The sequence below is a fragment of the Callionymus lyra genome, chromosome 2 (genome assembly GCF_982586985.1).
Source record: "Callionymus lyra chromosome 2, fCalLyr1.hap1.1, whole genome shotgun sequence".
NCBI lineage: Eukaryota > Metazoa > Chordata > Actinopteri > Syngnathiformes > Callionymidae > Callionymus > Callionymus lyra.
The window spans coordinates 45,017,622-45,045,456 of NC_141819.1; the positions used below are offsets into that span (position 1 = coordinate 45,017,622).

Consider the following 27,835-nt stretch of genomic DNA (forward strand, 5'->3'; position numbering starts at 1 on the left):
CCAGTTTTACATGGAGTTGTTCTATTTCGTTAATGGATGATGAAGTGTAGCAGGCCTGGCAGGTTCCTGGCTCAAATTTCCACTGTGAAAACTTTTTAACATTATACTCGCTTCACCTATTTCACCCTCCACCCGACAATCAAATTAGCGTTTTTCCACCAGTGGGATCGCTCAAGTGAAGATTGAGCCAAGTGCCGGCGCTGAGGAGTTCAGATTGGGTGAATTTGGAATCCATAATAGAAAGCTGCTGCTCCATTGAGAGAGAGTTTGGACACAAAACTCTTTTCAGAAACCACAGCACACAGACTTTTGTATAGGACCGGAACAATACAGGGATTCATAATCAGTAGACCTTTAACCTTGCACTCCTTCCTGCGGCATTAGACGGCCCACAAGTCTTTGTGGCAAGCAAAATGCATGACATGTATTCCTATGAAAAGGTGAATTAACCTGAGAATGTATCTTGATGAAGTCATATTTGTTGTTTTACACCTATTCTACACTGTGTGTGTGAGAGCTTTCATGAGGCTGTAATTACCATATTTCATTAGCCAGTGGAGTGTCGACCACGCCGCATCAAAGCGGTTGTCTCTCCCAAATGTGCGGCCCGGGAAGTACACAACTATCTGTTTTTCCGTAGAATAAATTCGCCTGTGCCTGTTTTTGAGTGCACTCTCTCCCTCAAGCTGCTGTCGATATCAAAGAGAAGCCATTCCGCATGTGAAGTGCCCCTTGTGCCAAATAATAAAGCCGCGTATCATGGCGGAAAACTGTGAAACACAACACTCACATCTTTAATGCACACGAAAGATGCATATTGTAAACACAGGTAAAACAATCTCAATCTGGTTTTCACTTCTTGGAACATATTTTTTCGTTGCTTTAACCAGATTTTCAAGATCAACTGGATTCATAAATATATTTAAATAATCATAAGAAAACCAAAATTATTCTTTTGATTGCTTTTGAATTGTGAAACTGACCTTTTTTAGGACGGAGGGTTATATTCTGCAGTCACACATTTCTAGGTAATTCAGACAATGAAAGAAAAAATGTCTCAACCCAGCACAAACAAAGATGAGCCAGAATTAGCAAAGGAAGTGCAAACACACACTTTGGGCAGGTTTTATCTCTAGAGAGAGGAGCTAACTGCCACCTGATATTTCCTCCGTCACTAAATCTTTATAGCACTGCTGGGAGGAACAGACAATCCAAAACACAATGTGCCATTAAATACTTTGATTTTCCTGTTTACGCAAGCATTTTTTGTTTGTTTGATTTACTATTTGTCATGGGACACACAATATCATTTAAGATACAGATAGAACAGGTTGCTTACTTGGAAACAAAATAAATCAAAGAAATCAAATATTGGAAAATTGTTCATTATTTTTCCTTTTTCTGTCAGCCTTCCTATATCTCTTGGCAAAAAGCTGGAAAAGTTAGCAGGAAATAAAACGGATGGTAACATAAAGTTCTTTGTCGAGAGAAATCTGCATAGCTATGTGGCTGTTCATTCATTATTGCTAAAAAAAAAAGATAGCTGGACACATCATTGCTGCAGTGATGCCAGCATAATGTGATTAAAGATCTCAATGGAGACCCACAGTTGATAATAAGCGTCAAATGTAGGAAAATAATATATGAAGAAAATAACTCAAGTTTATGTTAAGAGACGCATAGAACTATTATTTCCTAATTAAAAGCTCCAGTTGAAAATGGCTTTCACAAAGTTAACAATTGAAACACAAATCATGTCACAAAAAGGAGAAAGTTAGAGAGACAGATGGAAAATTAGATATTTCTGGGACTCCTGTGTCTGTCTTATGTGTCTTGATCTTTTAAGTATGTATTTTAACTGTATATTGTTTGTGATTGTTAAAGAGCCTTTGTGACCCTGGTCTAGAAGGCACTCTAGAAATAACCATTACTTACTTACTTACTCATAAGCTAGTAGCTGGCAACTAGCAAAATATTAAACAGTGAGAAGAGAAGATGACTAAACAAGCTAAAATATAATATAGAAAATGTTATTATAAAATGGAGCAACGAACAGAATATGCCTCAAATCAACAGCAATAATTGTTATTTATGGATACACATTAGATTATTTTCCGAAGTATTTCTTGTGGTTAAATTGTTTAACTCTCAGATTGTTAATTATGTTTTTAAATATAACTATATAATACTATGCTAGTACACTATTTTAGTAGGTCGTGTCCTCAGAGGTAAACCTGGTGCAGAGCTGTGTACAGTCTCTGTTGCTTGCTCTTTAAAGAATGACATAAAGGAGGAGATTAAGAAGACGAGCAAGTTATTGGGAGCTGCATAGCAACGATAAAAGCGACAAACCTTTTGAATGGCGCTCGACACAGGAAAATCAATTTTCACCTTGGCTGCAGTGGGGAAGACAAAAACAGCTTGACTACAGTGTTTTGCTTTAATATTAAGTGCATTATATCATAGAGCCTTGTGTCTGCTCACATTATCCATCACATTGATTCATTTCTTTGTCCTTAACCAAGGTATATTAACAAAATCAACAAGAGAAGATCCAGTTAAAGCCTTAACCTTGAAGCCCCACCACCACCCTCCCTTTAACCAACAGTGAAGGATAAAAGAGGGCGTTGGTGGGGGTCTGTCGTGGAGCAAGGAGTGTGGAGAAAGCAGGGGCCTGCCACATTATATGCTTTAACATGACTGGCAAATCCCACACGGTTAAACAAACTTAACCTTCATTTGTGAAACGGTGCGAATCAAAGGGCAAAAAACGACTTGTGCAAGTAATTACCACCGGGGGAGAGCAACAGGGCAGAGGAAGGATGGAGGGGAGAGCAGGGGAGGGGAAGGGGTCGACGGATATGCGTTAACAGGTTGAATGGAAGGAAATGGGGAATCATTTAAGGTGAGAGGCATTTTTAATGAGTTTGCTCAGAAATTGATTTTCCACTGTAATCTTTTATTTATATGCAGCAGGTCATGTGTCCCCCAGCAGAGTGAGGGTCAGTCCCTCAGAGCGACCTGTCAGGGCCTCAACTCCCTCAAACAACATCCCAAAGCCCCAAGAAAATGGTATTCTAGCTAAGGCAAATATTGTCCTGTCTCTGCTTAAGGGGCAGAAAAGCTGTTTGTTCTAAAATACCTATCGTCCAGTTCATCCCTTCATACAAGCTTGATGTGGTTCAGCAATATTAATATACATTGTGCAGATCTGAGATAAAGAGATGGAAAGGACGGAATCTTCGTGCAAACACTGCTATTGTACCAGTCCCTTTCTCGGCAACTTCTCACCAGTGCGATAAGGTGTGCATTAGGGAGGCATGGAAGTAAAATCATGTATTTTTGTGGTTTTATTGAAATGTAAAATGTAAACTCACGAAAAAGGTAAAAAGTCAAGTTTTTTGTCTACCAAAATGAAAACTAAGCTAAGATTATTTTTCAAAGATTGTTGTCATAGAATAGAATAGGATATAAATGGAATATTAATTCATTCATTTTCTCCCGCTGATTCCCATATGGGGCTTAAAGGGTGCTGGAACCTGTCTAAATCAGAGTACATTTATTATAACAAAGAAATAGGCCAAATATAGATTTTTCGGCCAAATTCTAAATCAGACCTGCAAAATCAAAATAAGAACCTGGACTTACTATGAATCTGAAACTAAATTGCCAATTAAAGATTAAACATTAAAACTGACAAGATAAGTCATAACATTTTGTTGTCTTTTAAATTTTATCTTAACCTGAAAATGTAAGTAAGTAAGTAAAGGTTATTTGTAAAGCACCATTCTAGACCAGGGTCACAAAGTGCTTTAACAATAAAAATAAAAAATACACAGTTAAAATATATATTTGAAAAGATCAAGACACACAAGAAAAACACAGGAGTCATAGAAAATCAGGAAAAAGTCTGCACGAATAAAAGTGTCTTAAGATGTTTCTTGAAGGAGTCAGTAGACTCCATCAAACGCAGAGGGAGAGGAAGATCGTTCCAAAGCTCAGGTGCAACAGCCTGGAAGGCTCTTCTACTTGAGCGGGTCAGAATTCTCGCAGCAGAGTTGGTATTAACTGCAAGCGAGACAGCTCCTTCTTGTTAAGACATGAAAATAAACTGTTAAAATAGTCTAAACGAGTTGTGACATCATTTTTCTAACAATGCAAACAGAATAAAGCGTTGTAAAAACTGTTGACGTCAGATCAATATTATATACAATATAATTATATCTAAATACAAACACAAGTTTCCTTGTTAGTCACAGTTTTAATTTTTATTTTCCATATGCTATATGGATATTTTAGCTGTGTCCACCTGTCTCTCCTTTTCTGCTTGGAGTGCGTCTTGTAGTTTTGTAGGACTTTAGCACCACTCAGTGGTGGAATCTAGTATTGATAATACATAAATAACTATCTTAATTATGTTTTATTCCATCTGCTAAAAAAAGAGGTATTTTAGGTGTAAAAAGAAACAACGCATAACTATTACAACATATGTCAACACAGTACCATTTTTTACTCATTATAGACTAGATGTTGGGATTTTGTTTGTTTTCTTTGCACTTCCAGTGATCATGACTTTACATTTTAAGGATCATGAATTTATATTTTAGGGTCAAATTACAGTTCTATTTTCTATCAGTTCTTTTTTTTAACAAACGTTGTAAGAACACGAATAATTGGAATAAGTAGAAAATTAACAGAAACACAAAAAATATTTTTTATGGTTTAATTATTTTAAATTTTCCCAATTCAAACTTCTTACTTTTCTTTTTAAGATTTCCAGACATTCTGACAGTTTTCATCAAGGATCAGGTGTCAGAACTGATAAATAAAGCACCACAAATTACACTAGTAAGAGAAGATTGGTTATATTTTACAATTGCTGATTTTGTGTCTTATCTCATTTCATTACTTTATTCTGCCATCAAAAATACATTCCTATGCTGTGTTTGTAACACAGTCTGTACGTAGGGGAACCCTAAATACAAGTGAGGTAAAATATCTTAAGCATACAAAGGAATTTACAATTTAATATAAATCAGTCCAACACAAAACAAGCAAAGTCCACAATCCAATAAATAATAAGCAACAAGTCAGATATCACTCAAAATGACCAAAAGCCGAAATCGTTTACCGAACCAGGAAATAAAACAGGAAAAAAAGAACAGGAAACCTGGAATAATAATAATAATGTCTATTTATATAGCGCCTTTCTAGACCAGGGTCACAAAGCGCTTTCACAGCCATTCACACATACTGATGGGAGTAGGCTGCAACACACGCGCCAAGTCTGCCATCAGAAGCAATCAGGGTAAAGTGTCTTGCTCAGGGACACAACGACACAAGCTTGTCTGAAATAAAATACTTGGTCACTAGGAAGGCAACACAAAGACAACCAACCAATGACCATACACAACATGAAACTCTTTGATCTGGCACACTGGTCTGGAAGTTCCTTATGGTGCAGGTCATTGCTGATCAGCTCCAGCCATGTGCCATTAGTCAGGTTCATGTTGGAAGAAAGGGAGAAAAGGAAGTAAATATGGAAAAAAAAACACAAAAAATACAGTGACTTTAGTAGTTTTATGTGTACACACAACATGCTGATTCCACTTCAGGGTCCTACGCCCTCTAACCATGCTTCACTATCGGTTAATCCTCGAGGCCCTGCCATCTCTGAGAAAAAACAATGAACTCGACACCCAGCTGGTATGAAGGACTCAGATGAAGGGTTTTGAAAAAATCTTGAAGTTATGTGGGCAGAGGAAAGTCTGTCTGGCTCTGAGAGGCAAAACATGATAGCTTAGCATTAGTTGCGAAGTACTAAAACGAAGCATGGGAGTAAATTATACTCAAAGGCAGGAAACCATGCAGTCTGATTCCGGTAACAATCTCATAACAAACCACATAAGAATCATCCCTTCCATGACTTTTATTGCCATTTAGCGTCCTTTGGAGAATGAGGGGGAAAAGGAGAAGGAGCCTCCTCACCCAAACTCTGCTTCTGCCATTGCTTAGAGCCAGACAAAGCCCACGGACAGACCTCCAGAGCCCACCTCAGCAACTTTGAATACAGCAATTATTTGTGTTGAAAAATATCCTTGAGTTATTTCTTCAATACTCAATAACAATAATCAAGAAATGACAACACTGGCACAAAGGTTTATTCTGTATTAGTTTACTTATTCAGTGTTTGATCCTTATTAATTTTACGAAGCAAGAAAATATACTATTCTTTCAGCAATAATAACTATAAAAAAAATTATGAACAATTCACAATTTACAGAAGCCGGAAAGTTGGGATGCTATTTATGTTACTAGTATCATGTACTGTAGATTTACATGTATCTGACTAATGACCATTTCACTACAGTTTTATTGTGTAGAGCTAGACACTCATCCCAGCACTGATGATGTGACAGAGAGTTGGGGGATGTAAACTGTCTTTACATATGCGTGTTCTCTGCCACGGACTTCAGACCCGGACTGTTCTCTGCTGCTTTGGTTCAGTGGCTAACGTGGGCTGTGATGGCACTGCTACTTGAGTAACAGGTGAGAGGACAGCCAGACTGAAACAAGTGTGATAGCGTGTGGCCGGACCAGAGCAGCTGAGTTGGAAGTAGTACTATGGAAGGAGGCTGGAGTGGTTAAATGCTCTGTGACGGCTTCTGTCTGTCTGCGTTGCTCCTGGTGGGTCAATGGTGGCTGAACTGTCACATAGCCATTGATTATTCTCACACTTGGAGGCTCAATGGTGCTGCAGACAAGAAAAACAACAGATAAAACAAAAAAAACCAAGCAAGTCAAACATAAAAATCTCCTAGCTTTAACAGAAGAGAACACTAAAATCCTTTCAGGGGCCAAGGTATAAAGCAGGTAAATCCAACACCAGTTAGTGTATTGTAAAATAAATAGGTATACTATATCAATAAATACAGTTTAATAATATTGCAAACTCGACTTGTTTTTCCCTCTCTGTCGCTCACCCATCTTCGATCCGGACCCAGAGGTCACTAAAGAGACGGGTTCTTCCGTGGCTTCTGTGGACTTTGCAGGGTGGTTTGTGTCGACCAAACTCCTCCAGCTGACTGAGACTGTCGGGCAGCAGCATGTGGGGCAGCTCCTCATGTCCAAGCTCTGTAGGTTCCCCCAGCGCACTTTCTGGTTTGGGGGTCGGCCAGCTGTTGGGAGACCTTGTGATCTTTTCAGTTACATCTTCGCTGAAGCGCTCAGCTGGTAGTGTTTCAGGTTTGTTTCTGGAATAGAATACATGGTTTTGTTACCGTTTGTGCTTTGTGAGCAGTGCATTCTATTCCAAAGCTAGCACAAAATTTCATGACATGATTTCATGATGACATTTCCTCGTCATAAATGCTGTCTGGCACCTCTAATCTGAGGAAGATACAACTCCAGTGGACACACCGTCACATTAAATCTGACATCTGATCCAACATACCACCTTGAAAATCTTGCTATGCTACTTTTCCACTTGTCTCACAGCTTACATGACGTCGGTGATTTGTTTCAAACAACACAATATTCTGTCTTCTCTAGAATGGTTTTATTCATTAGTCTTGTACATTGGCGCCACCTTGTGGTGAAGTCATCAAAGACAAAATAAATCAGAAAGTTCATTTAATGTATTTACTCTCACACAGGGTCTGACAGAGTGCAGGAAAATCATATTTTAAAGTCAGAGAGACAATATTGTCTCAAAGGCCAAAACCAGCTTCAGGGTTGTTGATGAACAACTGCCCATTTGAGTCTAGTTTTTAAGTCTAAAAGTGGTCATTTTTCATTCAACTGCGGCTTGCGAAACCAAATGAAATAAAAACACGTCTTCTGCTCTTCTAGTTTTATGGACAGGTGATTAACAGTTTGTTTGTGAACTTTTCAACCTACACAATCTAAAACACCATTTAGGATTCTTAATGACTTCATAAAAAGCCAAACTATACATTTTACCTCTGCCAAGGTCATCCGCATTAGTCAACCCAATAACTCAACCAGAAATGTGAAAAGTTGATAGTGGAATAGGATAAGATAGTCAAATGTGCTTTTTTTTCTGAAAAACAATTTGGCTCCATCATCAATTTTAAAGGTTTCGTCATTAGAGATCACGGAACTAAATTGAGTAAATCATATCATACTGATGAAGTTTAAAATACCCCAACAATCTTCCTCTTCAATTTTTCATTTAAAAGCAATATTTGTGGGTCTGTGGGTCCCTCTGACAGGCCGAGCCTTCAAACCTCTAGATCATATGTTATCTGTCAAATTTGGGGTCGACAAAAGTGACCAACCCCCAATATTCTGTGATAAAAGTAGTTCTTATTTCTGTGTTCAACGTATGTGCAAAAGAAAATATTGCTCAACATTCAAGTTAGTTATACCGAGAGAAAATAATCCTGAAAGGAAAATATCGGATGTAATACTTGTACACGACGCAGCCGCGTCTCCATGCATGCAATGATTGCAATGAAAGTGAATGAAGTGTTCAGATGTGGTCAGTTCATGTTTACAGGTTAAAACATTCATCCACACTTTATGATCACGGTCATTCATTTTTAGAGCTACACATCTCTACACCTGTTCTCTCTCAATCTTTTACACACATTACAAACAATTCATGTATCAAAGCTCACTCACTCATTAGTTGACTGAGGGCGGTTGGTGGACATGTGTTCTATCTCGTAGCCTTCCTGTCGGAGGATGTCCAGCACGCTGCCATTGCCGAGGAAGTGGCCTGTGTACAAACCATGACACATGTCATGTCAGGTTTTAGGTCACATATTCTTGTCACAACAAGCTGTTCAACTCTTAAATAATGCTTAAATCTTAAATTTGTACTGCACCCCAATATTTCAAGAGGCACCATCAGTTACTCATCATCGATGTATAATCGTTTTCATTAATGAACATTTGCAGAATCATCTATAGATATAAAAATGTATCATAAATATATTTTAGGATCTCAGATCATCCTTCCCTCACTACATTTGTGAGACATGCTTTATGAGTCTTTGTTTATTCAAGTACTTCACGTCAAGATGTAGAAGTTATCAGTTGAACGATGTCCCTAATCTTATAATGCACAACCTGTCACCTTGAAACTTAACCTGTCCACTGCTTAACCTTTTATTTGACCAAGTGAGGCTTTCTGTTATGATCATGTCAGTATTCAATCCAGTACACCATACACAAATAATTTGTTTATTTTTATTCAACTTTAATTATACAGGTACAATTCTCATTGAGACCCAGGGTCTCATTTTCAAGAGGGACCTGTTCCGGGTAGGCAGCAGCAAAAACCGAAAGTTACATACACAAAAAACATAGAGGAGACGCAACACAAAATTCAAACAGAATACAATACAGAACACATATTAAAGTGGAATTGTTCAGAGTACTTGTTGCATGTGCAACCCCCCACGGACTGCCTCATCAGCCTTCCTACAAGTAGTTTGAAGTCCGCCAAAGCAATAAAACTGGACAGCTTTAGCCTCTGCTGAAGCATGTTCCAGGTAGGAAACACCTTCTTGCCAAGTTCAGTACGGACTGAGGGGATGGCAAACGAGATGAAGTCCGGGGACCTGAGGCTGCCATTCGACTGTTTCCGTGTCAAATATGTGGACAAGTTAAGAGTTAAGAAGTTAAGTTCATCTTCCGATGAAGAGATACCGATCAGACATAACCCAGGCTAGAACAGCAGGCACCTTCTTTTTTTAAAAATGAACAAAAGTTTGTTTTTTCCTGCATTTAAAACTAGCCTGAGTTGAGACAATTACGTCAGAATGGGGTCAAATGCAGATCTGAGAACACCTGCGCAACAGAAGGTGCACAACAATAGGCAACGGGGTCATCAGCATTAAGATGTACAGATGCATTAATGTTTTGGCCCATCTCGTTCATATACTGTATATAGTAAAGAGAGTGGGTCCTAGTCCGACAGAACCTTGTAGCACAACATTTACAGTGTTTAGGAAACCCGAACAAGGACCATCTGACTGCACACACTGCTTACGGTTGGAAAGGTAGTTCCAACTGCGTGGTCTGACATTCCAATGGTGGCAGTCGGTGATATTAAATTCTGCGTTCGACTGTGTCAAATGCGTTTGAAAGAGCGATAAAAAGAGCAGCGCAATATTTCTTGGTGTCCATGGCTTCCAAAATATCATTTAAAACCTTAACGGAAGCAGTTGCTTCAACAAAAATATTGGGAGGCAGCTCTGAAGAGCAGGTATTGAATGAAGGAGATTTTATGGTATGCCAACCTTTCCTAGTGTTGTCTGTGGTCTGGGATAAATAATACTCTTGTTTAGCGTCCATAATGGCGCTTATGAAGGTATTACGTGCTTGCCAAAAAAGTAACAAGTCAGCTTTAAGCCCCAACTTCCTTTTATTGGCCCAGAGCAGATTTCTCTTTTGTAAGACATCCATCTATTTAGTAGTGAACCAGGGTCTCTCTCGTCCCTTCACCCTGAACTGACGAAGAGGAGCATATTTGTCGATAAAATGACTAAGACTTAAAAAATATTCTCAAGCAAAGTTTAAATGATCAATTAGTAAAATACGATCCCAGTTAAAACGATAAAGATGATGAAGAAAAGCTTGCTCAACAAAGTGTTTAAGGCTTCTTTTAAGAACAATACAGGCTTATTGTGAGGGATTTGAGTGTCCCGAACAGTTGTTCACTAAATATTCTGCTACAAAAACTGCTCTAGCAGAATATTTATCTTCTGAATATTTCTTCTTCAGATGATTAAATGCTGGATGGATGTCTGCTCACAACCGCTGCTCCATTTTGAGAACCAATGAGGACACCAGATTTGATGGAATAGATTTGTATTTAAATGAATACTCACAAGAATGGGGTCTGTAAATAACAATTCACAAATATTACAAAATATACAGAACACATATTGTATCTGTTAACATTCACACTCTTTGAGATTGTAAATGATGTATAAACAATCAAATTTTAATAAAGATAACGCGTTTAGTACAAACATGAAGATGTTATCAACTCTTGCAAATCACAATTGGGGCGTATCTACAACCACGCACGAACCGCAGCTGTAGCCGCCTGCACAAACACACACACACGCGGTCACAACCCCCCACGTCACGCGTGTAAACATCAACTCCCAACACGTTTCCATCTCCCTAGACATCAGCGCGAATACCTGCAGGGAAGCATTACTGAAATTACGGATGGGAGCATCCAGAGAAGCCTCTTATAAGGATGCTGATAAAGCAAGCATTAGGTGGGACATAGAATTGCCTATGCGTCCCATGCATGCCGCTGTGTCATAGGGTTTGAAGAGCGGATCATCCGTCACCCGACACTGTGGACGAGGACACCTTGCATCCAGAGCTTCATCAGGTTAAACAATTAGCGAAGCTATTGTAGGCTCAATCTGGTATGCGGCGCAAGCCAAACTTGGATGCATCCTGCATGGCTGCCAGGGTCTGGCCGTCTAATGTTGCATGAGAGAGGGCTCTGGAGTCCCTCCAGCATGCATGTAACTCCCTCAAATATTCATCAGATGGAGGCATAGTAATGTTGGCGGGAGCTGATCCACGCCTGAAAAAAGCACTGGCTGAAGCTGGCTGAGCTTGTGGTATGTCCAACTGCAGGCGAGCCAGGGCTGTTCGAATGATGGCCCCCATTGAGCTGTCTTCAGAACCAACAGTAGAGCTGTGGGCTGAAGAACGGGACCCCGCTACAGGCTACATCCTGTGGCACCACATCCTCTCCATATTCAGCGAACTCAGTGGCTGACGCTGGCATGGAGATTACATCTTCCTCCAGCTCCATGATGGCTGCCGAGGAGCAGGATCACCCAACTCTCTTGAACCAGTCCCAGACTGGAAGGCCACGAAGAAGGATTTCATCTGATTAATTGGCCCACCTTGGAAGCAAGCCTGAACTCTTTGACATTCTTCCCAGAAGAAATTAAGACTGCCACTTATGGAAATGTTTATAGAATCCTTTCAGGAAGGTTTACTGCCACCAGCCTTAAGAGTTGCGCTGATCACCCTTCTTCCAGCAAAAGTCGGGCAAAAATAATAATAAATGTGAAAATCAACGTCCAATTAGTCAGTTAAAATATTGTGCAAAATCCTTGCAAGAAGACTGGAACAACATCTACCTAAACAAATAAACGGTGACCAGAATGGATTTATAAAAGGACGACCAGGATTCCACAATTTACGTAGCGTTTTGAATATCATACATTCCCATGAAGACTCACCAGACACAGCTTTACTTGCCTTGGATGCCGAAAAGGAATTTGACAGAGTGGAGTACAGGTATTTGTATGACCTACTGACTAAATTTGGATTTGGGGAACATTTTTTGCAAATGGGTTAAAATCCTATACAATAAGCCATTTGCAGAAATAATTACGAACAATAATGTTTCACCACCAATTTATATCCGTAGAGGCTGCAGGCAGGGTTGCCCTTTTCACCTCTCCTATTTGTAAAAGCAATTGAGCCTTTAGTAATAGCGTTCAGTAGCAATACTGAGATCTGTGGCATTCACACAATCCAAATTGAAAACCGTATAGCACTTTATGCAGATGACGTATTTTTTAAAATTAAACATCTAGATAGGTCTATTCCAGTTATATTAGAAATAATAAATGTGTTTGGGAAGATATATGGTTACAAAGTAAACAATAGTAAATCTTCAATATTATTAATGGCTCTAAACCAGTAGATGCACACCATTTCAACTCTGTAAATAATTTCACTTATCTAGGAATAGAAATCGCCCACACATTGAAGCAATAAGTGCCCTTAAGTTACACCCCTTTATTCAATTCAATTGATAAATCAGTCGACAAATGGTCTGCACTCCCTATCGCTCTGATCGGTCGAATTAACATCTTAAAAATAAATGTCCTTACTAAACTCCTATATCTCTTTGAAAAAACATTCAATCACTTCATATGGAATATTAGTAAGTAAGTAAGTAAGTCATTTTTATTTGTATAGCGCTTTTCCAGACCAAGGTCACAAAGCGCTTAAACAATCAAAACAATATTCAATAAAGTATATACTTTAAAGGGCAAGATAAAACTGATAACATAATAGGAGTTCCAGAAAATCAAGGAAAAGCCTGAACAAATAAAAACGTCTTAAGATGTTTCTTAAAGGAGTCATCAGATAATAGATGTAGTACGCTTATCTCTTTTATACATGCTAAAGACAGAGATGGGCTAAAATGTCCAAATCTGTTACTGTATTACTCGGCCGCACAGCTGAGAACAATGAGGTTCTACTTCTCTTCCAGTAATAACCCAACTTGGAGTGATATAGAATCAAATTCTGTTGAACGTCAACTGCCAGTATACATTTACTCTGACTGAACCAAAGGTTTGAAAATGTATTTTATTTTATTTATTTATTTGTGTTTGTGTGTGTAGGGGGGTGGGTTCTGTTTGTTATGGTATTTTTTTGTCTTAATGTTTTGCAATAACTTGCATAACTGCAAAATCTCAATAAAAGATGTTTAAAAAAAAAAAGAGAGAGAGCGATGAATGATGCAGAAATCGACTCCCAAGTGCACCATATTGTTCCTGCAGAGGGAATGAAGAGGAATAGTGGTGCCAAAGCGGAACTTCTGAAACTGTGCCTAAAGGATAAACGGAACATCTGTACCAAAATAAAATGTTAAACCAGGGACCGCCCAAGCCAGAATTTCAAATGTGGCCCCTCCTCTGACAACCTCAGAGCAAAGTCATCTTTGCTGGTTGATCATCTACAACAGGGATGTCAAGCTCAATCACGTAATAGGCTAAAAATCTTTGTATGTATTTCCAAAACTGTCTGTGGAAGCTAAAGTCTAATTGTGATATTGTCGTTCTTGGACACTTGATCCATCAAAATGATCTTCTGTTCTCGCATCGAATTTCTTTCCATGAACATCAGTTTTAATATTATCGGAGGTCTCCAGAGGTGTACAGTTCTTGAAATAGAAAACATATTTTCCTTATCTTATCTTCAACATTAGCATCTTTACAGGTCCCAATACTAACATGAACATTAATTGCCTTTAGTTTTTATTCCTGGGCTCCATAAAATGACTAGAAATGTTGCCCCTGTGCCTTGATTTTGATACATGTTTATACGTACTGTATTAAGTGGGTAACTGCATAATAACAGTTCTTATTCAACCCACACAACCAGTCTATTATCTTTTCTCTACCATGTTTATCAAATCTGTTTAAGTGAAAGTAAACATTATGTTTTCAATTCTGTCAGTTCTGTCAGTTTAATTTTTTGGCTAAACCGTGTTTGTGTGATGTAAATAGTGAGTGCGGTAGACGGCAAAACATAAGCAGGGTTGACAGATGAGTTTAGATACAAAGTGAGAGTCATGATTATTTATGAACATACATGATGAATTTGCTTTTAAGCTTTGGTTATTACCTTTTTTGTTAGAGCCAGTACTGCTCTGGCACTGATTATTGTACACATTCCTATGAAGGACTCTTGTAATAATGAAGGATCCCTGCGATGGAAAGGCAGATGTTAACCCTTAACAACTGACAATTCTGAAAATCCTTCTTTACCACCGACCATCAAAAAGGTTTTCAAAAAAGTGATTGTTTCCACCAAAAAGCTTTAATGTGGTTTTGTACTGAAGTGCAGACTGTGTGTGGCCAATGTCAAACTTGGAGAAATAAAGGTCGCAACTTAAGGGAACTACTTAGATTATGAAAGTTGAGATGGTGTCCGATAGTGGTCCACCCATTTCTGCGCCTGAAACCAAATCGCAGTGCAGCCATGCCCAACTTCCTTCAGCAACATGAGTAATGCAGCAAAGATTTTTATAAGAGCAGCTTGAACACTCTTTCTGTGCACTTTTTTTTTTAACACATCCTTCTATAAATCACACAGCAGTCTCTGGGTTCTCCAAGTGGAGCCAGAAAAACACACGTTCCTCAGGAATAGTTGAAGCAGTGTGTTGAAAACTAAAACTCTCACTTGTATGTGTAAATCTAAAATGGGAGGATGGTAAATTCCACTTCTTAAATCAACACTAGCTTTCTGGATAGTGAATACAGTGAAGGCTGAAGTATTTTCCACCCACTTATCAACTTTCACCACTAATTCTTCCTCCTCTAAGCAGCTCGATTCCCTGCCAGAGTTGTCTGTACATGCACTCCTAAAGCCAGCAGGTGAGTGACAGCTGTCAGTGGATGTATAGGCTGTGGTTGACCAAGGATTTTGTCTAAATCTAAAGTGTATTTACAGTGTGTCACGTATTCGACTGTCAAGCTCAGTTGATAATACACTCAACAGATGGGTCAGTTGAGGAGTGACATGGAAAGTTAATCCACTCCCACAACACTCCAAACTGACTGATCTTAAATTGCTTACCTGTATCATCCAACCCCTCATTTGACTAAGCACCTCCTGTCCATTTACAGCAACACAACTGCATTTAGATGAAGCCTATTTGTAAAGATTGTGATACAAGAACGTAACTGAATTATTTTATATCAATAATTTACAAATAATACTTACAAACAAATATCAAGACATTAAACATGAACATTAACTATAAATCTTACCATTTAAAACAATGGTGGAAAATTCAAGTTTCTAATAAAGGAACAATAACAAATGCTTTAAGAATGCTTTACATGTGTACTTGTGTTCTAACATCCTAAAATAAGATATGATTGAGATTCATATTTTAACTATAACTATAAATAACATTATGTCAATACTGATTAAGTCCAGTATTTTTTTTCTATTTCTTAAAATTTTGAAGAAGAAGCTAAAAAACAACAAAAAAAAATCTTGTTATGATTTATGAATGAAAAACGGATACTTTTTAACCCTCAGAAACTTTTCTACTTATTCTGTTTTTTAGTTTATCTATAGTATATATATACTGCATGTGGCCTCCGGGTTGAACACTCTGCACAGGTCTGATTAATAAAAACATGTTTAGGTGCACTAAAAATTCCCTCAAGTCAAGACGATTCGACTACTGAGTGGCCCACAGACGAGGATTATAATACTCCCTCTCAGTGTTTGTTTTACTTTAGCTGCAGGCTTGACCCGTCGTTCCCTGCTGGGGAGCACCAGAGCAGTATGAGGAACAGCTGCTTGGCGGTCTTCTTTCTCGTGCATCCGCACACAAACACACGCTCACAAAAAAGAGTTCAGAAAGATGTTATCGCTGTCATCTCATTCTTTGACAATCCCTGCATTCCCCTCCACCCTAAGTCAGCCACTTGCCTCATGTCAGTCGGAAAATATTTACTAATTTCTTGATTTCATGTCCGAAAAGAATTCACTTTTAAGTCTTTTCGCTGTTTGTGTGAGCTCTACTGCACGTACTGAACGTATCTGAATCAGTCATGTGATCTCTCACCTGGGACTGTAGTTGAAGGCCATTAAAATCAGAGTGAGTCATTGTTTCAGCTTTTCCTTAGAGTTGAATGAATATTCAATTGAACAATCAGTAAAAGCCGAGGTCAAGCATGTGTTTTTCAGAACCACACAGTTACACGAGCTGACTCCAAAAACAGGATGAGGTTTTCAGTGTCTAATGAAGGGGGAAATCTCCCAACAAGCTTATAAGCTGATTCAAAAACATGAGGCAGAAGCCCAAAATGCAGGCACCAGAGCTTGAGCTTTCCTGGTAGTAGTGTCTAGTTGATGTTTTCCTGAGGTCCTGCTTTATTTGCTGCACTTGATGTTTGTCAGTGAGGCTTACGTTGTACCATCTACCCAGGCTTTTTACTTCACATTTGTAAGCTCTCCCTTGACTATTGAGATAATTCTTGATTTGCTCGGCTTAAATCACTACTTTAATCTCCCACTGCTCACACACAAGCATGTGTGCAGGCAAGGGTTGTCAGGATACCAAAATTCCACTACTAAATATCAATACCAGTATATTTTTCTATACTTCATTACCTTTTGACACCAGTGGCGGCTGGTGATTTTTTTTTTTTTTTAGGTGCAGCACCCAGGTTTCTCAGGCTCAGTTTGACAGACTGGCCTAAGTCACCCCAGTACTGCAATAACCAAAGTTTCAGTTTTGTCCACATTTAGCTGCAAAGTATTTTCACTCAGCCATTGTTTGATTTCGGTTAAAAAATTATATATATAAAAGAAAAAGATAATCTCCCATATCGGTTGGAGGGCGGCGCCCCAGGATACTAATAACCACGTATATAAAATATAAACATTTACACCGACGCACTTCTGCAATAGACTTATAACAGTGTGATCCATGTCAGAAATGTTTAAAATAAACGAATATAAACTTTTAATCCCGTTTAAATTCATTTGTTTTTCTTATCGCGAAAATAAGAATCACATGTTGTGGTACGCCTCACTTCAGAATTTAAGAGGTGTGATAGTGTGCACGCTGTGATTGAGAGAAGCAAATTAAAGAATTTGTAAATTTAGTTTAGGTTTAAATAAAATTGAATTGAATTGAATTAAGTATTTAATGACTACAGGTCTTCAATTACAAATGAGTGCCCGGTGTTAAATGGGTACAAATATGTAGTTACACGTATTCAATTCAATTTTGAATTCAATTTTATTTAAAGTGTCTTATCATAACAAAGTTATCTCAAGACACTATACAGTTGAAATAAGTATGTGAAGTACGGGTACAGATCTCATGCTACGAGTGTGTGGGATATATGCAGCAACCTTAGCAGTGATTGAAAGGCAAAACAAATCTGTGACTCACACATGCAGATTTAAGAGGTCCTATTTAGTAACTTGTACTCGTACAAAATATAGTCAACGTTTTATTTTAATTTTTTATGATTACAAGTCTTCAATTACGCATGCTGGATTACGAGTATGAATATGTAATTATGTCAATGCAACTTAATAGAAAGAGTACACATCTCATGTTACGGGTATGTGGGACTTATGCACCTGTTCTGACTACATATAAATGCAACTTTTATTTTGTGAAGAGATAATTCAGAGAAAAGGATTTTCTTGCAATGGAGCGAGCATTCAACAGGCCGATATACAGCACTGATGTGTGACCACGGGACCTTTGAAGGCTTCTCCAGTGGTCACATGGGTCACAGCTGAAACTTGAGGGGAGCACTGGTGAAAATATCGAATTAAAAAGAGAAAAAGAAAACACCTGAGCACCATCCAGCGCTGTGTTGGATCTCTGTTGAGGACCAGGCAAACGGCAGCGCTAACATGCTGTCACACACATCACAGAGAGGAATGAAACGCAGACATTGAGCATGTCCCGATGACGTCAGATTCCAGGTGAGCTGCAGCTGGGGAACGTCTTCTCTTGACTTGTACACCAGAACAGGAGCTTTTACTCCTCGATTTATTGTGGAACTCGCCCCGTATCCGACAGAGCAGCCGATATTCCGGAGATTCCGTGTTAATGAGAAACGGAGGAGGAAACTCACAGTCATAACTGTACCGTATGTAAAAGTCCTCCATGGACTATCTGATACTAAAGAGAGTCACAATCGTAGATCCGTAAGGCTTGAGGCATATCCTTAGAGAGGTGAGCATAATGTCAGCATAAATAGTTGTGAAAACAACTCAATAAGCAGAAGCCCACTATTGGCAACGCCAGAAGCGGAATGATATATTGAATATAAATACACTGCTCAACCTCGACAACTGAAGTGACCCAACACACAAACAACTGCGAAGCAAGAAGCTGAGGCAAACATGAACGTTTTACACTTCATGTTAACATCTGCAGACAGTTCTTGGGTTGATCGAAAAACAAACATCCATTAGAGGTACAATAATGATTTGGTAAAGCGATTCCTGGAACTGCATTAGACAATCAAGAAATGTTTACAAATTCAATTAGTTTTTGGTTATTTATTAACCAAACTAAACTGTCATTGGGGCTTAATGTATCAGTAAAACACAAAGTCAAAGTTTTTCATGACTTTTGAAATACATTTTCAGTTTCCCTTCTACCCTGAATTGAGTAATTTAACCTCAAAAACCGCATGTGGTCCTTAAGTTTAATCGAACACATTTTAACGTGCTTTAACTCTAATAATTCGCAGACACGACTGCATACCATGTGCACACAACCTTTATTTGACTAAAAAGCTCCTAATTAAAAACATTCTCTATGATTTAACGGCTCTTCATAGACATGCTCTGGTAGCTGTCCAACGTACAACAAGAGGATGTGTCAGCCAACATAAGTATATTCGTATTTATCTCACAGAAGTAAATGGACAATAGACATCAAGGCTAAAACGATTGCTTAAAAGAGTATCACTTGACTAACATGAGACGAACACGAAGGAGACTTCTATGACTCAACACACCTGACAACACACAACACATGATCTACTGGCCATGGCATGAGTGTTAGTCAAAAGATGCAAAATTGGAAAAAAGGTATCATGAAGTCGTCCCTTTTGGTACAACATCAAAATACAGAAGAAATGTAATAACTATTATGAATTATTATTAATATTGATATCATTTGGTATGATCAAAGAACTATATAGTTAACGGATTAACATTTTACCGTTATACTTTGCTGCATGCTCACATAAAGCTCTGCTGCTCAAAGTTCTATCAATCATCAACCACACACAAACATACCTGCACCGAATGCAAAAAAGAAGGTCTGGTTTGTGTTCCTCTGTAGCAGCGCAGACACACGACGGGCCATCCGTTCGTTGCGTTTGTAGATCAGCTCCTGGCGAAAGTAGCTGTCGATCTGCTGAGCTGTCAAACGTTCTTGAGCGGGCAGAGAGCGGTTGATGAAGTGAGGCAGCTGAGAGAACAACGCATAAGAAAATCAAACACCAACAATACAGTAATAATATATAATACAAGTATTGTGAATTTAACTATTTAATAACACAGTTCTGTCATAATATCAAAAATGTAGTACATAGAAATTAAAGTTGGACAGGATTTGCAGCTTGTCCTCTCATGTGTTTTTAATTACAAAAGAGAAAAACAGACACTCTCTGTGGTACAGTCTTGGCTTGATTTGGGGATTCAACAGGCTGTTAATCTGTGAGGGCGAGAGGGGTCAGCGGCTTAAGAGATTTCATGATTCTCTGAGTTTCATTTTGAAAACAAAAAAAACGCAAATGTCTCTGATCAATGCAGGGCTGTTTGCTCAGCTTTAAAAGCAACTCAAAACAACTCCTTTAAGCAACAGAAGCGCTTTACTGCATGTTTTTGAGCGAAAACGATAAGTTCAGTGCATCTGAACAAGATGAAACATGCATGAACAAAACTTAAGTTTCATATCCAAGAGGAAGTCTGTGAAATGTAACAACATATCTAATCCTGCCCATAATTTAGCACTAAGCTAAAGTTACCTGAAAGTGTGAGTCCATGAGAGCACATATGTGCTTAATATAGTGTCAAATCTGACAAGATGAACACACTGTGTATGCTTTTACAAGAGCGGCCGATAGTCAGTTAGAATTTGACAGAGTTGCTTAGATGTTTGTGTATTTCATGTTTGTCAGTGTGTTTGTACAACATGTAAGCAAGATTTTGCCATTCATGTCAAGTTTGTTCAAGTTTGTCAAATTTGCTCACATGAGTCTATTTGTCTTTTTCTTTTAGTTGCCATTGAGACCCCGATTTCCAGCTGTGCCCTGCCTCCGTCCCTAGTGCCTGTTATTTGTTCCTTTTTCCTTTAACAGACCGCTTTGTATTTATTAAAGACTTTTTTCTGTACCTTTCCTTCCGTGGATGTATTGACTCTTTCGCATCTGGGTCTCCTGCCCTGATCGGATAATGACAGATACTTGACCAGTCACAGCAGAGTGGGTGTAGTTATGGTAAACAAGATTTTATCTACAGAAAAAAGTGTTCTCAGTGAGCGGGGTTTAAGAACATTTTCTAATGTAAATATTTCAATGAAAAGAGAGTTTTGAACAAACAGACATACTGATGAGTACAACCGAAGTCCAAGATCTATCTAAGAGACACTTACATTAACACATTAGTTGCCCTATAATAGAGAAAAAAATGTCGAATTTAGCAGAATATCATATTGCGAATATTCCTTAAACAAATAAAAAGTACACTTTTGTTCTGTAATTTGCAAAAAAACGAAATTGCTTTGTATCTATATGTTTGTTTGAATATCATAAGTGCTTATGAACCAAAAGATAGTTCTATTAATAAGTTATTAAACTCTTAATGAAATTGTGAGTCAAGAAAGTGGAAAAAACAACTAAACAAACATATATTTGACTTTGCAAAGTTAAGAGTTGATTTACTACAAGAGAACAAAGTGTTCTGGGGGTCAAAGGCCAGCATGGACACGAAACAGATCATGGTTATAGATTGGTTATCACAGGAACAGTTCTCAGCTGCTTTCTATCCAGAAATGTAAAGTGACAGTAAGATATTTTTCCTCCCTCGCCATCTGCAGTGTCTACCTGCTCTCATGGAAGCTTTTTTTCTTTAAAACACAACATTTTTACAATGTGGTTTTAATCAAGAAGACCTGTAGAAACAATCTTCTGTAATATCTAATGAATAATACAAATAAAAGATGCTGCTGTATGTACATACTCTTAATATTGGTATATTATTTAATTGGACCCAACATTAGCTCTTATTTTCAAGCATATTTAAGCTTGTTAACAATAGTTTTACATCCCAAGGCACAATGTTCTCACTTGATTGTTCAATGTTTAACTTTTAAAACCTTTTTGGATTATTTATTATATTATTTAAAGACATTGAGTGCAATCTCTGTAACCTTATAAGTTGATTAAAAATGTGAACTTTGAGTGCAGATATTTAAAAGTCCCGCCGAACTCATTTAAATGTTTATAGTTAATGATCGATCCAGAATTATTGTGATTAAAAGTCTTCTTGAAAGATTTGCACACTTGTGTAGGTGAATCTGGTCTGTTTTCCTAAATTTACGAAAATAAGTTACACTTATTCGAAATCTCAATGACAGGATCTTATATATTTAATTATATCCCTAAAAAACACACTTTTAAATAGTTATTTTTCTACACAGATGCTCCTTCTCTGTTTCACCACATTCCTGAAATAGCACGCCTAATGACTCCTCCATATGGAGGATATTCCTTAATCCATGACATAATGCAGGGGCGGCTGAGATACAGGTAGATTTAAATTGTTCGTGCTGAATAAAGAGGTCAGCACAATTAGACGAGTGAAAATGGAAGAGACAGCATGTGAAGGAAATATGTTGATGTTTAATCTTGTGATGTGCTAAAGAGCAAATGGAAACTCTGCTGCTGAAAAGAGTATGTGGCAGAAGGGAAACCACTTCACCAGCCTACTAAGTAATAGACTAATTTAGAAGACAGTTTGTCTCCATAACACAGACTAAATACAGTCTGTGGTCATAATTAATTGCAGCTTGACAGCCAACATATTTGGCACAGGGTGAGACGAACACTGAGCTATGTTAGGAAATATAAAGTCACAGCAGGTCAGAAGTAACTGAGGTTAAGGAGGATTAAGACAAGAATTCCTGCAAAGTAGGAGTGAAAACATAAATGAAGTGTCTGTAAGTGGGCTCTCCAGTTAGGTGACTCAGATGTTTAACTATTGTAATAATATATTATAGAATTTTTTTATAATAAATATATACATATATTATATATTACATACATATAGTTCATCAAAAGGCGCTGTAAGAGAACGGCAGTCGGCTCCAGCTATTGAGTGTTAAAAAAAAAATTTTTCACAACTATATATGCTAATAATATGCTCATCTCTTGAAGGATATGTTTCGAGCCTTATTCTGGACTCTCCGGAATATCTGCTGCTCTGTGGGATACCTGGTGAGTTCCGCAAGAAATCAAGAGGGGGTTTCCGTTCTGGTGTACAAGTCAAGAGAAGACACGCTGCAGCTCGCCTGGACTCTGATGTCATCATAAATGCTCGATTTTCAGCGTTACATTCGTCCCTGTGGTTTGTGACAGTAGCCTACACAGTGCCGGAATGGTGGTCAGATGTTTTCATTTCCTCATTTTACTGCGGTGTTTACTCCAGAGCTGCCCTCATGTTCCAGCTGTAACCCACGTGACCGCTGGAAAAGCCTTCGAAAGGTCCCGCTGTGCTCCGCCTTCACTGCCTAAGTGATGAAATCAGCGCTGCATATCTGCCTATTGAATGCCTGCTCCACTGCGAATAAATCCTTTTCTCTGAATGATCTCTTCACAAGACAAAAGTTGGATTTATTGCGTCTTTCAGAGACATGGCAGAGAGAAGAATAGTTTATTCATCTTAATGAACTCTGTCCTGCTGGCTGCACTGTAGAAGGGAAGCCCAGTCCCTGTCGTCATGGGGGTGGTTTGGCTATTGTTAATAGAGATAGTTGTTCATGCAAAGTGATTCAGACACAGGAATTCACTTCTTATGAATCCAAGATGGTCTTGGTTGGTTCAACAAGACTTTTATCTTAATTAAAGCCTTTAATTTTGAGCAACATGTCTCTGAACACACTTAGTTTTTACTCTTGGCCTGGACATTTCTAATCTATCTGTACATGATGTGCATCTGAGTGATCATTCTCTTGTTTTGGGGGCGCACGCAGTGACCGGCAGCAGTGTTGTCTTGTCTCGTCTGTTTGTCTGCATGTTTTTACGGTGCGTTTCAAGCACATACAGCTGCAATAACCTCAGACAAAGTTGTGATTTCAGTAGTGCTATCTACCAAACAAAATCTGCGACCACCATACTTACCTCAGGAATTCCCACAAATATTCATAAGCAAGTAATTTAAGCAATTTATATTTATAGAGCCCTTTTCTAGATCAGGGTCACAAAGCGCTTAAACAATCAAAACAATACTCAATAAAATATATACTTAAAAGGTCAAGATAACACCGAGAATAACACACATTTCACTACAATTTTAACAAGTCACTCAGTCAACATAGAGTCCCGACCTTGTCGAAACAATTAATTCCAATGACTTCAGGCCGGTTGCACTGACCTCACTAATCATGAACGCTTTTGAAAGATTGTTAAAGAAGGACATACTGGAGAAGCATCTTCTGACCCTATGTAATTTAAATATCGAAGCCATAGGGGGGTGCAGGATGCCACCATTACACTCCTTAACTTGATTCATCAGCACCTTGAGGGAAACAAGAATCACGCCAGACAGTTATTTGTGGACTTTACTTCGGCATTTTACACCATCCAACCACATCGGCTGGTGAAAAAGCTCAGAGAACATTTTAACCTGGACTGTAACACCACGGCGTGTATCTTGGATTTAGTCACTGACAGGTCACAGACAGAACGAGTCGATGAGCACCTATCCATACCGTCAAGGACTTCCACTGTTAAATTCTTAAATTTTTAATTTGTGCAGTCAGGCCATTTCAGTCGCCACCCTCCCACACCTGCAAACACCACAGTAAACAGTTACATTTTCGACTCCTACAAATAGCTTGGCACAATAGTTGAAAACAAACTGATTTACACACAAAAAACTGAAGTCATAATAAAGAAATGCCAGCAGCGACTGTTTTGCCTGAGGAAACTCGCAAAATTGAAGGTTGACTGTTCTCTTATGAGTATGTTTTACAAATCTTTTATCGAGTCTGTTTGAACATCTTAAACAGACGTTGTTGGAAAAGGATGTGACCATGAAATTAAAACATAATTTCTGTTTAAATCCTTTGACATCAGAATCTACTGATTGATCGTGAGATGTAGTTTGAGATGTTTAAACTCCAGACAATAAAACAAAGTTGATACTTTGTCATGAAAATACCTATATTAATGGAGCAGTGATGGCGTCACCTGATCGCTTGAAGTATGATCAAGTAACTCTGTACTCGTTTTTTTTTTTTTACGTTAAATTTAAAAGGCTTCGTATTTTTTATATTGAATTTAAAAGGCTTCAAAAATGTTTATATTGAATTTAAAATGCTTAGAATTTTTTTATATTGAAATTAAAATTATTTGAATTTTTTAATATTGAATTTAAAATGCTTTGAATTTTTAAATATTTAAATAAAAGGCTACGAATTAAAAATATTGAATAATTGAAATTAAAATATTACAAATATGGAATAATTTAAATTTAAATACAACAAATATTGAATATTTAAAATTATTTCAACCTTTCAAAATTTGAAAACATAAATTCAACCAGTCAATATTCTGATGGCATTGATTTACACCAACAGCAAAAACAAACCACTTCAAACACTCATTCATTCCCTCTTCCATCTCGCTACTCAACTCCACACAGTACAGGCGGACCCACCAACTCACCTAGCCCATCCCACAGTATTTTAGTATATGCTTTAATATTTTATTTAATGTTATTTATCTTTTTTCATTAATTTCAGTCCCATTTCTAAGCTCCCTTTCTTTTCCAAGATCTTAGAGAAGGTGGTGTCTGAACAATAACCTTTGGTCCTGGATCAGAGCGACATCCATGAGAAGGTTCAGTCTAGCTTCCACAAACATCACTCTACGGAGACAGCTTTATTGAAGGTGTCCAGTGACATCATGATGTCGGCTGTTTCGGGTCAATACACTGTTCTGGTTCTCTTGGATCTGTCCTCAGCCTTCGACACAGTTGATCACCAGATCCTGCTGAGAAGACTCAGGGATGAAGTGGTACTGCCTGGGTCTGTGTTACAGTGGTTCTCCTCATACCTTTCTGTGCGCAGTTTAAGTTTATCAGCAAATCAAATAAGGTCTAAATCAGTGGATCTGTTGTGTGGAGTCCTTAAAGGTTCTGTTTTGGGTACTTTATTATTTTTGCTGTACTTGATTCCCCTGGGTAAAGTCATTCAGAGTTTTCCTGATGTTTCTTACCACATTTTTGCTGATGGCATCCAGCTCTACTGCTCTTTTGATCCAACTGAGCCCCAGAGGCTGAACAGCTTAGTCAATTGTTGGCCAGTAATCTAACAATGGCTGAGTGAAAACACTTTTCAGCTAAATGTGGACAAAACTAAAACTCCGGTTATTGCTCCTGATGATAAGGTTCCAGGGTTGAGTCAGTACTTGGGTGACTTAGGCCTTCATGTCTTAACAAGAAGGAGCTGTCTCGCCTGCAGTTGATTCAGAACTCTGCACCGAGAAATCTGACGAGCTCAAGTAGAAGAACTCGCATTTTCCGATCCATAAAACTCTACACTGGCTTCCAGTTTCTTTCAGGATCAACTTTAAAATTCTGGTTCTTACTTTCAGAGCTATTCATGGTCAGGCTCCTCCTTACATCAGTGATCTGATCCAGCCTTACACCCCAGCTCGGGCTCTGAGGTCTGTGGATCAGAATCTACTGATGGTTCCTTGCATTAAGTTGCTCCTAAGCTGGAATTATCTTCCTCTCTCTGCGCTTGACGGAGTCAAGACTCCTTCAAGAAACATCTTAAGACATTCTTATTTGTGCAGGCTTTTCCTTGATTTTCTGGATTTCCTGTGTTGTTTTCTGTGTTATCTTGACATTTTAAGTATATATTTTATTGGGTATTGTTTTGATTGTTTAAGCGCTTTGTGAACCTGGTTTTGGAAAAGCACTCTATAAATATAAATTACTTTACTTTACTCTGCTTCAGGACAAACAGACACAGATGCATGTGGACCCTGGTCTGGTCTTCTGGATCTCGGTATATCTCACTGATCGACCACAGTACGTCAGGCTAAAGGACATCACGTCTGACTCCGTGGTGTGCAGTACATGAGCACCTCCGGGGACAGGACTAGCCCCTCTCCTAGTCACCATCTACACTTCTGCTACAAGTCCAAGCGGGGTCTCGTGCAGAAGTACACTGCCATTGTTGGATGCATCAGGGACAACAGCCAAGACAAGTACAGGAGTCTGATAGGTGACTTAGTGGACTTGAGTGAGAAAGTACCTCGGTGTGTGGCTGGACAGTAAACTGGACTGGTCCTGCAACATAGACCATGTGTATAAAAAAGTTCAGAGTAGACTGTACTTTCTGAGGAGGCTTCGATCATTTAACATCTGCAGGAAACTCCTCTGCATGTTCTACCAGTCTGTGGTGACCAGTGTGTTATTTTATGCTGTGGTGGGTTGGGGTGGGAATGTGTCCAAGAGGAGTGTCAACAGGTTGGACAGATTGATCAGAAAGGCTGGCTCTGTGGTTGGCATGAATGACTCACTGGTGACAGTTGCAGAGAGGAGATCACTGGAAAAACTACTGTCCATCATGGATGATGAAAGTCATCCTCTGAACACTGTCATCAGATGGATGGATGGATGGATGGATGGATGGATGGATGGATGGATGGATGGATGGATGGATGGATGGATGGATGGATGGATGGATGGATGGATGGATGGATGGATGGATGGATGGATGGATGGATGGATGGATGGATGGATGGATGGATGGATGGATGGATGGATGGATGGATGGATGGATGGATGGATGGATGGATGGATGGATGGATGGATGGATGGATGGATGGATGGATGGATGGATGGATGGATGGATGGATGGATGGATGGATGGATGGATGGATGGATGGATGGATGGATGGATGGATGGATGGATGGATGGATGGATGGATGGATGGATGGATGACCTACTTGTGAGGTGTCATGGTTGAAAATGATGGAGCTCAGGTCACCACAGTTGTAGTGAGTGATGAGGTCCTCTGTGGTGTAGGAGCCCTGTAGACTTCCAGCTCGAACACCTTCGTGCTGCAGGAGAGTCTGGTTTAAAGCAAACAGCACCTGTGAAGTCATGAATGGATTAATAACAGCAGTGCAAAAGTAAAAACAAATCAATTCATAAACAATCTGCTTTTGATAGAGTAGATGAGAGAACAGAGGAAAGAATACATAACAACTGGATTTT

The 27,835-nt window shown here is 38.7% G+C and overlaps 1 protein-coding gene across 1 annotated transcript in view; it reads right to left on the bottom strand.

The window, feature by feature from the left end:
• Positions 1-6,491: 6,491 nt before the first annotated feature.
• The window catches only part of trabd2b (TraB domain containing 2B), a 51,704-nt gene continuing 30,360 nt past the window's right edge, over positions 6,492-27,835 (bottom strand). Inside the window, exons 3-7 of the mRNA XM_087783144.1 lie at positions 27,565-27,711; positions 19,615-19,789; positions 8,647-8,743; positions 6,984-7,253; positions 6,492-6,754 (exon numbers count right to left, since the gene is read on the bottom strand). Of these exons, the coding sequence (XP_087639270.1) occupies positions 6,535-6,754; positions 6,984-7,253; positions 8,647-8,743; positions 19,615-19,789; positions 27,565-27,711 (909 nt within the window). The 3' untranslated portion in view covers positions 6,492-6,534. The remainder of the gene's footprint in view (positions 6,755-6,983; positions 7,254-8,646; positions 8,744-19,614; positions 19,790-27,564; positions 27,712-27,835) is intronic.